This window comes from Acipenser ruthenus, chromosome 27, assembly GCF_902713425.1.
Source record: "Acipenser ruthenus chromosome 27, fAciRut3.2 maternal haplotype, whole genome shotgun sequence".
In the NCBI taxonomy this organism is placed as follows: Eukaryota; Metazoa; Chordata; class Actinopteri; order Acipenseriformes; family Acipenseridae; genus Acipenser; species Acipenser ruthenus.
In genome coordinates this window covers 23,454,890-23,471,655 of record NC_081215.1, presented here as the reverse complement: position 1 = coordinate 23,471,655, position 16,766 = coordinate 23,454,890, and the positions used below count along the sequence as shown (strand labels likewise).

At 38.1% G+C, this 16,766-nt stretch overlaps 1 protein-coding gene across 2 annotated transcripts in view; it reads left to right on the top strand.

Moving 5' to 3' along the window:
- The first annotated feature begins 2,702 nt into the window (after nucleotides 1–2,702).
- The window catches only part of LOC117432306 (low-density lipoprotein receptor-related protein 4-like), a 78,561-nt gene continuing 64,497 nt past the window's right edge, over nucleotides 2,703–16,766 (top strand). For both annotated transcript variants that reach the window (XM_034054016.3, XM_059002240.1), the window contains exon 1: nucleotides 2,703–3,028. In XM_034054016.3, the coding sequence (XP_033909907.1) occupies nucleotides 2,974–3,028 (55 nt within the window). In that variant the 5' untranslated portion in view covers nucleotides 2,703–2,973. The remainder of the gene's footprint in view (nucleotides 3,029–16,766) is intronic.

Below are 16,766 nucleotides of genomic sequence, written 5' to 3'. Positions count from 1 at the left end.
TATAGGAGGCTGTGTGGTCCAGTGCTTAGAGAAACAAGCTTGTAACCAGGATGGTCTCCGGTTCAAATCCCAGCTCAGCCACTGACTCATTGTGTGACCCTTAGCAAGTCACTTAACCTCCTTGTGCTTCGTCTTTTGGGTGAGACGTTGTTGTAAGTGACTCTGCAGCTGATGCATAGTTCATACACACCAGTCTCTGTAAGTTGCCTTGGATAAAGGCGTCTGCTAAATAAGCAAATTATACTATTACTAATTGTTCACAGTTCACATTTTCAAGCACAGCTCCATTCTGTTTTGCAATTTGGAGGCTGATTAAAGTTAAACACTTTTGTAGCTAATTCAAGAGATTAAGCTTTCCTCATTTTATTACGTTGTTATTAATTTATGCTGATTTATGCAGTCAAGCTGTAGAACAGAATGTTCAGCAATTTTAAAAAAATCATTATTTTCCCTCTGTCTTGTGGGTTTTATATATTACAAGCCAATTTTGAGATGCAGCCAACTACATTTCAAAGAAGTAAATGGTGATTTCTTTATCTGTTTGTGGATAGTTGTTGAAAATGAAGCTTTTTGTAAGTTTATTTGGACTAATCTTGCTTCTGCATTTGAGTGTACACCATGAATTAAACATCATCTTCGTAAGATGGTAACATTGTTAATAAAGAAATAAAAATACAGTATTGTATTTACTAACTGAAAATTCAAAGGAACTCATCCCAAATGTTTACAATCAATATATGCTTAATCTTTTTCTAATTCAAGTTTTGTTTCTAATTCATATAGTGAAATAATGATGAAAAAAAGTGATTTGATGAAACATTTAAATCAAATTTAACTTAACATACTATACACATGAGATGCTGTTTGTGTTGGTAGAAAGACTACTACAGAGGATTGATGGTGGAGACCCACCCACGGACAGGATTGTTGCATGATAAAGCCCTTCCACTGAGTGGAAAAAGGTTTGGTTTTGTTTTCTATAATAAAAACTAGAATTGCAAGAACACAGGCTCCCATGGCTTGTTGGTCTCCGCCACTCATTGTTCAGCAGAACCTCTCCACACTTTCCCATTCAATTACAATCGCTACAATTACCTTTAAATAGGTCTCTCTTTCACAATAAAATACCTCAGAGTGTTTACAGAACAGCTGAGTGACTCCACTTAGAACCAGGCTGAGACCACCACCAGCACTCTGTTTACTTAGACCTGTAGCTGGAGTAAAGGTCCGCCCAGGTTATTGAGGGGGAGGCCAGCTGTCCTCAGCAAGGACACTTTCACAGCACCACCCAGGTTTATGTGGTTTAACAGAGGTGGCTCTGGCAGTGGGCAAGACGTTGATTGTTTAAACGTAGCTGCAGAATGCTTTTTCAACTCCCTTGGTTTATATACTCATTGTGCTGTAATTGCATAAACTAAGATGAAAAATAAAACTTCAATAAGGCAATCTCAAGGCAATCCAGCAGTAAAGCTTTATGCTGTGCAGTATTGCAGTTTTAAAAAGTAACACACTAGAGTAGGTACATTCACACAAAAGAGAACTATCCAGCACATGGGACATATGGAGCCAGTGATAAAAGACCTGTTGGGTCTGGAAAACAGATTGGTTTAGAAAGCAGATATCAAATTTGGCTAACAAAACAGACCGCATAAACCAATACTGCTGCCGACCAGAATCAAAGAAATGTGATTTCGTTCCAGCATTCTTCCCATCATTATGGTGGTTATTCATCAATGCCATTCTTGAAATAAATTACTGAAGCCTTTGTCCCAGAAATTGTGTCACAGAACATATATCTGTCAACCACAAATGATTAGCAGTCAAAAGCATAATAAATAAATAATATACATGCATAATATTATTATTATTAATTCAAAATGTTACCATACAGATATGAAATAGAACATTAATTAACTTGTATACCATATACAGTATTCTGTATTTCATTATGTAACATGGAGTGATGGGGTGATGCGAAAAAAAAGTGTTCAGACAATAAATGATTGCATTGCTTTTAATTTAATCTAGATCAGGAGCATTAATTTAGGAGAAGCGTTCCGTGATTAATAACAGAAACCAACTGAAATGAGACCAAGCATCCAAATAATATTATTATATATCATATAAACCAAATGCAAATAAATAAAAAAAAAAACACATCATTTTTGCAGCAATTGCGTTTACGTTTCAGAAAACGAATCTGTGCTCTGTCACAGCAAAATACAATCGCCGTGTTTGCTGCATAATATTAAGCAAAGTTCGGTTCTCCTGTGATTATTATTTTTAATCCGGTATCTCACACAAGCATGATCAAATGCAAATCTAAAGCATAAGCCACTCAAGCGTTTTTCTTTCCGATTCCCCAACCCCCCTCTATTCTCCTGTGACTAACAGCCCCTAAAAAAAGACATTCAAAAACTTTGGAAATGACACAGTGAACAGTTCAGGACTCGACAAACTCAGACCAACCACCGGGTGAGTTCAGATAATTAAAATAAATAATTAACATTGATAAGGTCAATACATTTTTAAAGAAAATAATTAACTCAACTATATAACATATAACAAGGTTTTTCGTAACAATATATATATATTAACGTTAAGTTCTGTAAACTGAGTTATTTTATTGACTTCTTACTGCTCCCCCCATGATAAACGTGGTACATTCCAATGCTCTTTTTGATCACTCCAGCATTGGAAGAATAGAGCAACATGTTTGGAACAGCCCTAGTGGTAGCGGTATTGAAAACATCACTAAGCGCAGCAAATTTTCACAAACTTCAATACATGACTTAAAAAAACTGAAGGAAGGAGCTAAACGCACAGCCTAAACCGAAGAACTATTACAATCATGGTTTGAACACCCTGTACCGGTTATCATTACCTACCGTTAAATCATTTTGCAAGGATCTAATTGTCAAAATAACAATAATAAACACACTTTAGGTCTTGTGGCGGGGTCAAGATCGTACAATGCAGCTTGCAGCGGTTTGTGGCACTCTGATAGCGTCCGTGCTTTTAATTCAAGGTAAGTGCAAAACTATTGAATGCGCATTGTTTGCACTGTGGTTGGTACTGCATTATAATTAAAGGAAATGTGTAACCCCGTATATTAAAACGATCGCCTTCACTTAAACGCGCGGATTGAGGGTCTTTTTCTGCATGTGTGATTGATTCCTCAAGACATCTGCCCCCCCCTGCACGTTATGGAGCATTTCGGTAGGAGCCCACAATTGATTCTGCCTACTATTTTAAATAGCTTTATAATTCGTTCCAATGAACTGTTTGCAATGGATTTTTTTTTTGTATCCGTAACTGCTCTTGTGGGAAAAAAAAGTATAAGAAATGTACTTAGTTGGTTATCTTACTTTTTCTGTACCCTACAATACACTATTACATTTTAAAATACTGTTACAAGTAATATCCAGTATCCACCACAGAAATGAACAAGTGTCTCCAAACAACTGCTTTACCATGTATACAGTTCGGCATACACTGGCTTTAATTTACTGTTTACTCTTTGGAATCCTGTACAGGATTTGGGGAGACATCTGCTTTACCTTGATGCTGTCATGATGTAACCAAAACATGCACAACAAAATGACCGTACTTGTAGTTGTGATAGCTGTGCCAAATGTGTTAGCACAGATTTTTGTTTTGTTTTTTTTAACGCATGATGTTTGAAGTGTATTTGTACATTCTATCTGTACGAATGCAGCAGGCTTGTGATCCTTTGTTTGTTTGTTCTTGTCATTGTTGTGGTTGATAGTGCGTGTCTTCAGACAGGTTTAGTTTATTTTCCAAATCTTGATCCACACATGCTACAAGAGACTTATTAACCTAACTCACGTACGGTCACTTTTTTGTGTGTGTTCAGTTGCAATATTTTACCAGTGCTTTTCAGCCCGCTGCACTCACCTGTGCTGTAAACACTGCAGGATAACTTGCTATACAGTAGCTAAAGCGTGTTGGGACAGCAGCCCGATTGGGGCTGGAATGCAGGAACTCGGTGCAGTCTGCCAAACAAACTGCAGACAGCCTTTTAAAGAGACCGCGCTGTAAAAATGTTTCGGTCATTCCAATTTAGAACCCGTCAAATCACAAAAGGGATTCGGTGACTGACTTTGGAGCCTCTTAATAACACACAAAGTATAATTTACAGCAAAGCTAATTTTTATGATGTCAGGTGTGTGTGATTCTAATGTGCTCGCTGCAGGCAGCAGTCTGTCAGATTATAGATTCACTTTTCGTATGTGTTGTAATACAGTAGTACCATTGAGCGCAGATTTTGGAATTCAAATACAATCCTGTAATATGAACGTGATTTATAGCATTATTATATTGTATCTTAAAATGTATGAAAGAAGCCATGTATCTTGGCCGAGGTTGCCTATAGCACATAAAACAAGTGACATTACTTTCAAAAACGAGACTTTTGCATGTACTTACTGAACGATATTAATGATTTAAAATAATTGAAGATAAATAAATACATTAATAAAACATAGGAATCAGAGCGGTCGCTTTTTCCAAAAATTGAAAGCGCTTGCATGAAAGTTTAATGTGACCATGCGGTTTATTTTTTAAATTACAAAATAAATAAATAAATAAATAAATAAATAAATAAATAATGCTGTCATCATTACTGTGTATACAGTAGGTGCGGAATAGGAGGCGGTGTGGTACTGTGGGTAAAGAAAAGGGCTTGTAACCAGGAGGTCCCCGTTTAAAATCCCGGCTCAGCCACTGACTCATTGTGTTGACCATTCCGGCTTTCGGGTGAGACGTTGTTGTAAGTGACTCTCTAAATCGCCTTGGAGAAAGGCGTCTGCTAAATAAACAAATGATAATAATACTTGACAGAAAGTGTTACACAGAGACTCCGTTGTAAAACGATTTAATATATGGGTGAATAGTACACACATTTTCTTTAGCATTTATTTATTTATTTATTTATTTATTTGTTTGTTTGTTTTGTCTTGTGTGTATCAAAAGTGTATCACTTTTGTGTAAGGACATTGTAATGCCTTCTTAAAAAAAAGAACCGTTTGCCTTAATTAGGTTGGAACGCCTTCTTTTTGTAACTTATTTTTGGTTCTATATAATGGGCTCGATATGCAGTGCTTATATGGAACACCTAATTGTTCTTCTGTAACTCATTGGTTTCCTATTGGACACATTAACAATTAGCCAATAACTCGAGTTAAGCAAATGAGGAATTCCGAGAAAGGAACCAAAGGCCATCTTCACAAAACTCTCTAACATAGTTTAAAAAAAGGTTTAAAAACTGCAAAAAACCTTAACATAAACCATATATACTGTATGTGGTTTTAAGACAATTAAGATAGTACATGCATTTGAATTACAATAATACTGTATCAGTTTTGATAGCTTGATTACGGCATTGAAATACGCTGAAATACAGGTTCAAACATTCGCTTTTCAGTTTTGACATGCAATTCTCCAGATGCAACAATACAATAATTATACTGATAAATTATCAGGAAGATGTAGATGTGTGCACCTTTGAGATGGGGCTTGCCTTCAGTTTTCTTCAATACGACCTGTTGAAGAAGAATGCTTTTAAAATAATAAAGATTAGGTATTAAAAAAAGGTAAGTATACATTTATTTGGAGAATAGGTCTCTTCTGGTTGTTGATCCTAAACCGTTGCTGGGGCTTTGAGTTTCTCTGTCAGTGGTTATTAGTTCAGGAGTTTTCCTTTATTGCTGATTAAAGCAGCTCTGATATCTTTGATCATTGGTAGCTCAAAGATGTTATAGATCTGTGTGACAGGAGCTATAATAGGCATGTGTGAGTTAAAGGTTCACTGAAAGATAGGCGGATTGAGAAGTTCTAAAGTTTAGCATGGCCAAGAGCATGTCGTTGTGGAAAGTCAGACTGATTACTGTCCCACTAGTTTCCAAGAAGCACAATGGGTTATTAAAAACATAATGGATATATGAAACATTAACCTGAGGCTCATCTAGTACTTCACAGCACTATATAATATAGTGTTTCATTACAGTAATGAATCAGCAGAATACACCAGAGTTTCCTGTATTTGGAGAAGCCAGGAGAAAAAAAAAATCTATCGTTTTCAAAGCGGACAAGTAAAATATTGATACCGTATGAGAGTTAATCGTGCGGTCAGTCACTCAAAAATAAGATTGGTTCTACCAGATAAATATATCAAAATCCTGAGGTTGTTATTCTGCACCTAAAAGAGAGAACAAAATGTGTTGTTCATTTAAAAGCTGTAATATAAAACTATACCATGTTCACTACCTGTCTGTAAAATAATAAAATATCACCCTTGAAATTTAAATATAATCCTGTAGCTTTTGTACAATGTAGCTTTTGTACAATGTAGCTTTAGCTTCACTGGACAATCTGCTTGATGGTAAAATCCAAATGTAGAATTCCCACTATCCTTCCTTCTTCAGGGAGTCATCCTTGAATAATTCTGATTACTAATCTGAGGAAGGGAAAGTACTGAGCTGACACCTGCATACACAATAAATCCCCAGTGGACTTGTGGCATTAACTAGCTTGTGTTTATTTTAAAACGCGTGTTGTTTTCTGGCCTTGAAGCTACAATAAATTGGATAGGTGGGGTTGCTCAATACTGCAGATTTAGTGACTTAAGCTGCATGAATATACAGTAGATCCCTTTTTCCATTCCCCTCTGTGTCCTTTCTGTACTAATCCCAGCTGCCCAATGCTATTAATTGAATTTTATTCTTTGTATATTGCCTGATTTCAGTCTTCACCCTATACACCGCTAGGTTCTATAAGAAGTTTAATTGCAGTACATTTCCAAATAACCTTTAGATTGTATGCTTACACATTAATAGTCAGTTGAGGCACGGTATGGTATATTTAAGATAGGGTATGACAAGGGCGCCACACATCTGTGATATTATTAAAGATGCAATTACTTAAAGCATTTGGCCAGCCTAGCTGCTGTATTTACAGCAGTGATAGTTGCTATCTCAGACAGGCCAGATAATTGTATTTTTATCTGTGGGCATGAACTCAAAGCCTTGTGCAGCCATTCACTCAGTAAACAGCCTGTTAAGGTGGGTTTGTGTTTGCTAATGGATCAATGGCTGTAACTAAAGATTTCGTTTTAAGTGAACAGTCATTTCATATACTTATAAGCATGCCTCCATCTAATCAACATATTGTGAGCCAGTAAATTAAACATTTACATGGTTTTTGTTCGGTTTGATGTCTTCAATCAAATCAAATTCCTCTTGCTTTTGTTTTATTTCTTTGTGCAAGCACCTGTCAAAACAAAACATTCTCTATTGTTAGTTAGTCCAATTTAATTAAGATATTTTGTATTCGTTTTTACTAAACAGATCCTTTAAAAGAGAAGACTTGTTCTTTACCAAACAGTGACATGACATTGCCCTCACAGGATAGTAGAATGTTACAGAGATGGTATATAAAACAAAGCTCTCCCCAAAGTGGGAAGGAAAGTCATTAAAATGGTAAAACCAGAAGGAATTACCAGAAGATTATGAGCTGGCTTAATGAACTATGGGCCCAAGGCAATGCTGAAAGCCTAATGCCAAAACTGACTGTAATCCTTGATAATTGACAATATATAGGGTCTTACTGCTACTATGCCATTATAGAAACAATGCAGATTTATTTATGCATTGATACAGCACTGTGTATTTCACTTTAGTTTGCAGATAAAATCCAATGCTGTTTGGTCCACTAACAAGATGTATTTTTATAATAAACAAACTAGCAAACTAGAAACGGTGAGATGTACAAAATCGAAATGTAGGACAGTGTTTTGTTTTCTGCTGTTCGCTGTAGAAAAGTGTACTGTGTGGGTAAGTGTGTTGCTGATAAACTAAGCTGACTCTGTGGAAGTTAAGTCATGCATTCACAGCAGTTATTTTTGGGTGGTCCTCTGTAGTGGGGCCTTTTTATTTGTACAACTGCTCAGTGCAGCTTCACTGGCGTAGTGGACCCTGATGATATGGAGTTTACAGTAATGAGGACAGACAGCTGAATAAGTGTTGGGTCATGATGAATGAATTTAGATATTGTCTGTATAGGATAGGCACAGGGCATTTCATTCTCATTCTCGTACAGAAGATTAATGATGTGGTATCTCCTGCTTCTGCAAAACAAATATGATAAAACTGGAATAAAGCAGAACATAACGACACAGAGTCTAAAAGGATTGATTTTAAATACAGCGATGAAAAACTTGGACACCGAGAGAAACACTGTTTAACGACCCCAGCGTGTAGCATGTCTGAACTCTTGATCAGCTAAAAAAATAAATAAACAAAATTATCCCCAGATAGAGACTGCGCTCTATATGAAAGTATATAGAAACTGACAAGGTGGTTATTTTCTAATTGGTGTTGAAGCTGAACCCCTTTTGTTCATTCTGCACTTATAACTAGAAACATGCTGCCCTCCATCAGCGAGAGTGTAGAAACAATGCGTGTGTTTGTACAACTCGGCTCTGGGATTGCATAGTTGCAACTCCTGTCTTGGTTACTGATGTGAACTGCATCTGTTGTGCTATGGTGTTTTTCTTTGAAGCCATTTGTTTGACTGTTTGACACTCGCACGTTGGTACTTAGTGAATACCCTAAACTGTGTTTGCCTCAAGTCAGACACTCATTGAACATGCATTTTTTTATTTTTTTTTTATTTAGTATTCGCCAATTAGTTTTTTGTTATTTTCTCCCCAATTTAGTAGTGTTCAATTATTTTGTTTAGCTAAGCTCACCGCTACCACCCCTGCGCTGACTCGGGAGGGGCAAAGACAAACACATGCCGTCCTCCGAAGCGTGTGCCGTTAGCCGCCCGCTTTTTTACACACTGCAGACTCACCATGCAGCTACCCAGAGCTACAGTGTCGGATGGCAACGCAGCCCTGGGCAGCTTATAGGCAAGCCCGCAGGCGCCCGGCCAGACCACAGGGGTCACTGGTGCGCAGTGAGCTGAGGACACCCTGACCTACCTGACTCTCGCTCCCCCCGGATGGCGCTCAGCAAAGGAATAGCCTGGACTCGAACCGGCAACGTCCAGACTATAGGGCGCATCCTGCACTCTACACGAGTGCTTTTACTGGATGCGCCACTCAGGAACCCGAACATGCATTTCTTGAAAGCAACTTTTAACACTGCTCTAAAATTTCCTGCATCCCTCATTAGGATTCATAGCCTATTCTTTTGGATTAGATGCATAAATGCAGTGGGGGGATTGCACACTTCTCTTGGCACAAAAGCATTATTTATATATTTTTTTTGGAACTGCAAATCCCCATGGTATAACAATGTCACGTTTTCCAGCCATCTTTATCCACATTCATGGGCCTGTCTCTCAGAGTGCTAATCAATGAAGGGGCCTAAGCAACAAGCTATTAAACAAACAATATCTGCTCCCAAATAGGCTTTTCAAATGTAGGGCTGGAGTGGCAAACACGCTGAAAGAACTGCTTCCTAATGAAGTCAGCAAGCTCAAGTACTTCATTGGAGCTAGGCCATTCAGCCAGGCCTCTGTGGACAAAGTGTCAAAACAACTCAGCCTCCGACTGTTTGTAAGTGTATAAATGGTGGCTTTTGACTTTTAGTATTGTGGGTTGGAAGGGTGAAAAGGGGGAAGAATAGGCTTTTCAGAAACAATGCCCCTCGAATGCACAACCTCGTATTTTTAAAGGCTTTTATTTGCCAATGCTGACAACATTTTAATGGTGAGAGGGTGAACAGGGTTTTTGAGCCAGTGGGTACTCTGCTGCTCTAGTAGTTAAAACCATTGTAACAAAATAAAGGTCTTTATCATGGGGGGCTTTGGTATTTATCATTCATTATTCTTCAAGTACCATGAACGCTTCAGATAATAAAAGTAGTACCACTTGACTGGATTTATTTATTGATAAAATATTTACCCAGCTTAGCCCTGTGAGATAGACTGGGGTTCTCTGCTGAAAACAGCATTGTAGTTAAAGTTACTGGTGTTCAATGATTCCTTTCATCTCTTTTCCTCTTTGTGTACTTTCCTTTTTTCTTTTCCAGAAATCATTTCTTTTCCTTGCTACCTTCAGCAACTCCTGTCTGCTTCAGTGGTCCTCAAATCTCTGAGTTGTTTGTATAACACCAGATCAACCTAAGGCAAATATTTTTCTAAGTTACCATAGCTACCATTAATGCAAATAACAACAAATTCTTTGTATTGGTGCAGTACTAAAATGAGGTAATAGAAAGTGCCGTTGTAGTGTATTATTAATAAAAAATATTATGGCATTTATAAACATGTTTTATGAAAGTCTGCCTCTTGTCAAACAGTTTTGCGTAAAAAAATATTGAATTGATTGACAAGGATAATTTTTTTTTTTTTTTTTTTTTTTTTTACAGGGTTTTGTATGAAAGAATTTGATGATTCCGTGCTATGGCATTTTCAGTTTTGGCCCCTTACACAGTACATCAGATTCACCCATATATTTACAGCACCTGAACAATTCACACCCCTGGACAAAACAACCCCTATTGAAAAAATTGCTGTGTTACTTTTGATGTTCTAACTAGATACCAATGGTCCAACTATCTGGAACTCCAGATAGTTGAGTTTGAAAGGTATACCAACAAAGCACCTGTAAAAACATTCTACCCTTTTTGCTTGTCCTTAAAAAGGCCTCATTAATATCCCTGCATTGATGGCCAGAGAGTCTTGGCAGCTCCTGTGGCTTTGCCTTTTGCTGTGTATTGAAACCCAAAGTCTTTTGTTATGGAAACCAAAGACCTGTCATCACCAGTTCACACCTCTGTGTCCTCTGTCATGATGGAGTCAAATGTGTTTAAATCGTACTTGTGCCAGGAGCAGTTATATATTAAAAAATAATGCATTAGGGAAACAAGGGCCAATGAAAAATATTATCCAGGTATTTAAACTAAAAGAAAATCACAATACATACTGTCAAAAAAAGTGATTATTAAACATCGTGGTGTGCACAATATTTTAAATAAATAAATGCAATATCTCAACAGACACAATAGAGAATGTTGTATATCACATCAAATCATTAATTGTTTGATAGGTTAAATGATTGTTTGATAGGTTTTGGTGTTTGGCTGTTAGGGGTAGTTAAAGCTGCTTTAAACAGTGGTACCAGCCCCATCAAAGACTTTCCACATCAAAATTGAATACAGTAAGTAGCTACAACAGCAGTGTTGCTAGAGGCACCGTGTAATGGCTCCTCCCTGAGGTAAAAGGGTGGACTGGGTTGTCTCAGTAGAGGCTAAGGAAAAGGTCAGCACCACACAAGATTTATTATTTCTTTAGAACCCCCGTTTTATTCCAGGTAGATTAATTTTATGAGCTGCCAAAAGCTGGCTTCTTGTGTTGAGTCTTTTATGCACATTTTAAGAACCCCAGTTTGTCGCTCTTTCCTAATACTTCCTCCTGGTGTTGCCCACTGGCTGCTTACCTGGAATAGTTTTGTGGGAAATGACATGCAGGTGCATGCCCTGGGGTGGGTAGGGGACAGCGCTGACAAATTGATATGTTTACATTGTGAGAAGGGTGGAAAATACAGATAATAGAAAGAATGGCACAGTGATCTCTTCTTCTTTGAGACACCTGGGGTATCACCCTTATGGTGGGCTCTGTTGACAAAACTGCTTTGAGCAATAATGACAGTCTGATCCCACCTCTCAAACACCTGCAGCTATTGTCTCTCAGCCCCCCCCCCCCCCCCCCGTTCCTGGTTAGAAGGAGGTTGGGGCTTTGTACCAAGCATGAGAGGGATATGGAGAAACATAGGTCTCTGAGCTTTATAGCTTCTGAACCTTTTAATGATGAACTAGGAATCAGGGTCAGACTATTGAATTACAGCTGGACGCAGGTGTAGGTGACCCCGAGTCAAACTTGAAGCAGGTGCCAACAGAATATCTCGGGACAATTGATTCTAACCTGGCTGAAAATGTATTTCAGAAAACAAGCCCTATCTTAACAAAAGGATTCAGTGTGTCGTGTTTATTTTCATTTCATTTTGGCTTGCTTAATGCTGTTTTTTTATCATTGCTATGAAAGTCCATTAAATACAAAGAAAAACAATCACACATTAAAGGGAAAGGACTTTTGCTATAATCTTCGAATTATTTTCATTCCCTAATGCCTGCTGTCTTGGTTACTCACAACACCTGCTTTACAATATGCCTCACCAATCCCCATTTTTAAACCCCTTTCTATAGAAAACAATAAGTTACAATAATTGTTTCCCAGGTGGGTAACATTTTTTATCCTCCCAAGGCAACAGATGGTTATAGTTTGAAAATGCAAGGATTTATTTGAACTATATAAGCACATCAAGCAATGCTAAACTTGTCTGGAATAAAAGAGATCAAGTAAAGATTAGCCCTCTCCTGAAACTGCTATTGTGCAGCTGTTTAGCAAAGCAAAATAAAAAAAAAAAGCTTTGCTTTCCCTGCGGCTGCAAACAGCCTTGTTTTATTGTATGGGCCATTAGGGGCTAGCTCCAAAAAAGGTCTGTTTCTTAAGGAAAGCTGCAGTAGATTTTAAAAGGGAAGCATCAATTCCTGAGTATCCTGTAAACTGCTGTTCAAGTCTAAGACTAAACATTACCTTATTAGTAAAATGCACCACTAATGCTGTGGTCGGTCATCATCTCTGGATGCTGATTTATATCTGCAATAAACCACTTTAATTGTACTGTAAGTCATGTAGTATACCTCCCTCACAATGTGAAATGGCAAGATTACATGGTGAATGGAAAGTGTTTGCTATATGGGAGAAGGGGAGGGGAGGGGAATAGGAGTACATCACAAGGATGGGATAAACCCCCTTGACCCAATCTAGTTTATAGTGCATTGATTTGCTAGGTAAATGGGGTTTCATTTCAGCCAGTTTGTGGAGTATTCAGTAATTAGAGTTAGTGGTAAGGAGTAAGGCAAACAAAGAAGATTAGCCATACATTAAGACCCAAATGCTTGTCTGTTTTAATTTGCTTTTTAAATCACTGTTTCCAGAACCTCTTGTTAAGCATGTGAATCTTGGTTTATCTTTCTGCCTCTCGGCCGTGTGGATTCACCACTGGTTTCAATTGAAATGCCACAAAAAAAACCTGGCTGATTTAAATCTGTCCTCACACTTCACAAGCAGGAAATGGGCCAATTAAACCATCCCGGGACAGAGCTGAGGTCAAAACCGTCAGGGTTAATAAGAGGACTTGCACACAATATTTCACTCACTTATATCGTGAGGTCGACGTGAGGGAAACTGACATCTTCCACAATGTAAGCTTGAGGTGGTGCACTGCTAGGAAAACAACTATTGGGCACATACAGTAACTAGGCAAGTATGTTATGCAGATTCTTATGCAGATTCTTTGCAGTTAATCAGACTATTGAAAAAACTACCGGAAGTAATGTTAGTCAATGAAAAGAAACGGTGTTACATTAAGAACTGGTATTAGGAGCTAAGTATTCCAAACACAATATATGCACAATATATATTCTGAATACTAAAAAAAGACTTGAAATATTGAACACAGAAACATGGTAAATCATAAAGCACATAGAAATCATGGGTTATGTACTGTTCAAGCATTGTTAAACTGCTAAATGACTCTTCAGATTTTTAATACAGTAAGCACTTATAAGAATATTATCTAGCAGTCTATATAACATTGGCATGTCATGTCTGTTTTTTTGACCTAGATGTCATTGAAGTCTGTCTGACCTTGTCACATTTATTGTGATAATGTGTGCAGGCTCTATAATCATGTTAACCACCTGCTTGTAAATGTCAGTATTCCTCTGTTTCCGATTGATCTAATCCTTATCTTTTGATCTTTTTAAAACTTCCTGGAAATATGTTGTTTCCTTATCAATCCAGTCTGCTAACAGACCTGCTGTATTTAAGTAAGAGAAAAAAAAATATGTATAATTTTTCTTTTCAATAAACTTTGTACTAAATGAGAATCTTATTAAATCTGGCTCTACTTTTCTAAATATAACCAGAGCATTAAATAGTCAGATTATTTTAGACATTATGTACTGTATTTGTACTATGCTCTTGTCTGGAGTGAATAGACAGGTGCCAGTGTGCCGTGGTACCAACCATTTGCTTGTGGGAAAAGACAGCAACCCACCCCACCCCCACCCAGCGCCTCATGCCAAAGGGGTTCTCATTAAAATTGGTCTGACACTTCATTGTAAATTGCAATTAGCGCTGTGCTCAGTGTTGTTTGCCTGCTGCTTCTCTCTGGGCAGTGCCTCGGATTGGGACATGCTGCCAGTATGCTCTTGCAGAGACAACAGAGGCTGCAACAAAATGGGTTTGCATCTGACTGTGATATAACCAAGCTCTACCGTAAAGCATGGCTTTAATTCTGATGACAGTTTAACTCCGGGATCCTGATTTTACCGGTCCTTTGCTCAAGTGTTAAAGCTATATAATTTATCATTCAGTTATAGCGGGAATAATGTTAGTTGTGGACCCGCAGCTTACAGTACACATGTAGCAGCTTGTAAATACTTTGAGAAAAGTGCTGTACCGTATAAGCCTCTGAAAAGGCAAGAACAGTACTAAACCTGCAATGAATTGATCTTGAAAATGTGAGCAGCCCTAGAAATAGCAGCAGTTCTTCCAAGCACACTGGTGGAATTACTTTCCGATATCAGAACTGGAATATAAGTCTTCTAGAGTCCCTTTCAGAGGCTTGGATGTCACTCTGCCTTCCTGTGGTGTCGGTGACAGCTATTCTTGGCATACTGTCCTACCCATCCCCCTGCCAGCATGGTAACCTTTCATTCCCTAAGATCAGGGGAATACAGTGGCTGTCTAATTTGAAAGTTGTTTAGCCCATGACCTTGTCCAGAATGCCTTGTCAGAGAGGGGGACGCCCATGACAGCCAGACTCCCATTGTCTCAGGAATCTTCACAGTGTGAGGCCTCTGTGCAAGTTAATCCATGTACATACAGTTGATCTAATTGTATAAAAGCCTTCTCATGATAAGGTTTTTATATTTGTTTGTATTGTTTTGGATAAGTGGACTGCAAAGCTGAAGTGCAAGTGAAAAGAATTGTTGTACCACAGGTGACAGGGTCAAGCGTGCATCCTAACTTAGATCATCTTTAGGGGCTTGATTGATCATTTCCCATCTTTGCTGTGGGACACATTCTCCTGCAACGTTTCTCCTTGTTTATGATCCCTTCTTTCTAGCCTGGTCTATGTTCTGTAACTTGTTCCAGTAGTTCTTACTTTCAGCCAGTGTAATTGGCTTCTGATGCCGTTTTATGTGTGGTTTCGGAGTGAACGATTGTCCTTGAAAGCTGGGGCAGAACTTTCACACTCTTGGTGTTTCTTTGCACTCTTTATCCACCCCTCTCAGCCCCCGTCCGTGAGCATCACGGGCAGAAAATTGAACAGAATGAAAATTGTGATTCAGTGCTTCATTTAAATTTGAGTTTTGTGCAGCTGTCCAATAAACCATTGGATAACTATTGCAAGCAGTCTTGAAAGTCCTGTAACAGCTGTTTACAGTGATAGTACTTAACAGCAGTGAGCCATTGAGAGATGTTTTTTAAGGCTGTGAATTCATAGAAATTACTGAGAGCTCTCTTTTGTGGATGTTATCAGCTAAGGAATGGGATAAATGTCCATATCTATCAACCGTGAACCTGTAAGCTTAGTTAGAAAAATGAGCCCTGTTTTTTCGGACAAAAGTGTTTTAAAACCATGTGTTTCACCCTGGCAAAACAATATTCCAAAATTCCAGTCAGTCAGGCTCTATAGAACACTTTATAAGAGCAGATGGCAACACTGAGTAGCATTCGTGGTAAGACACCTTTGCTTTTCAGACGACCTAGCGATTCAGCCTGACCGAGGGTCTGCCTCTGTAATCTCTATTCATGTTGTAAAGTGTATACTAGGATAAATAATTCATTGAAGCTGGTCTGAGAGACAAGAATTTAAACGATTTACCAGTGCTAGACAGTCACAGGAGGGCCTTATTTGGACTATTTACAACATTAGTACAGTATTTTGATGGCTTTTTGATAGCTACTTTTATATAGAAAGTATTTTGAAAAAGTAATAAATCTGTCCAGCTGGTTCTGTGCCAGACTACACCAGGTTAAATATTTACCATTGGAAACCCAGCCCGACTACACTAAAGTGAGCACTACCTGAAACAAAGTTCACCACAATGTGTTTCTTTAGCAGCGACAGTTGAAAGCTGATAATAAAAGTATGTGAAATAACAGCACATCTTTTTGTGTTTTTTATTGGATTTAACACAGGGATATCCATCTGTTTGTTCTCAGTATGGATCCCTCTAATTGAATCATCTGTGGAAGGGGATTATGGGGGTTTTACTGTTCAATGTGGCAATGGATAAAGATCAAAGGTATCAACTCCTGTGTTGTGACTGAATGCTCCATCAGAAACCTGTCTTCCTCATTTCAGGTGTGAGGGCAGGTTCTCTGGAAATAGGCAGGCTAGACCAAAAGGCAGGCTGGATTCTGTCTGCTGTGGCGAGACAATGGCACAGAGATTCAAAACTCGTACATGTTGTCTTTTTAAATCTATAATGTATAATGAACTAGGCATTTTTCATGAAGTCACCCTTTTTTTTCAGAAAGCAATATTTAATTGCCATTTATTGTTCAAGATAGAAAATATTAGAAGTGAACATCTAAATAAACACCTACTTTATTAAATGCACACATCTAACATCATAATTAAACTGATGCAACTTTGG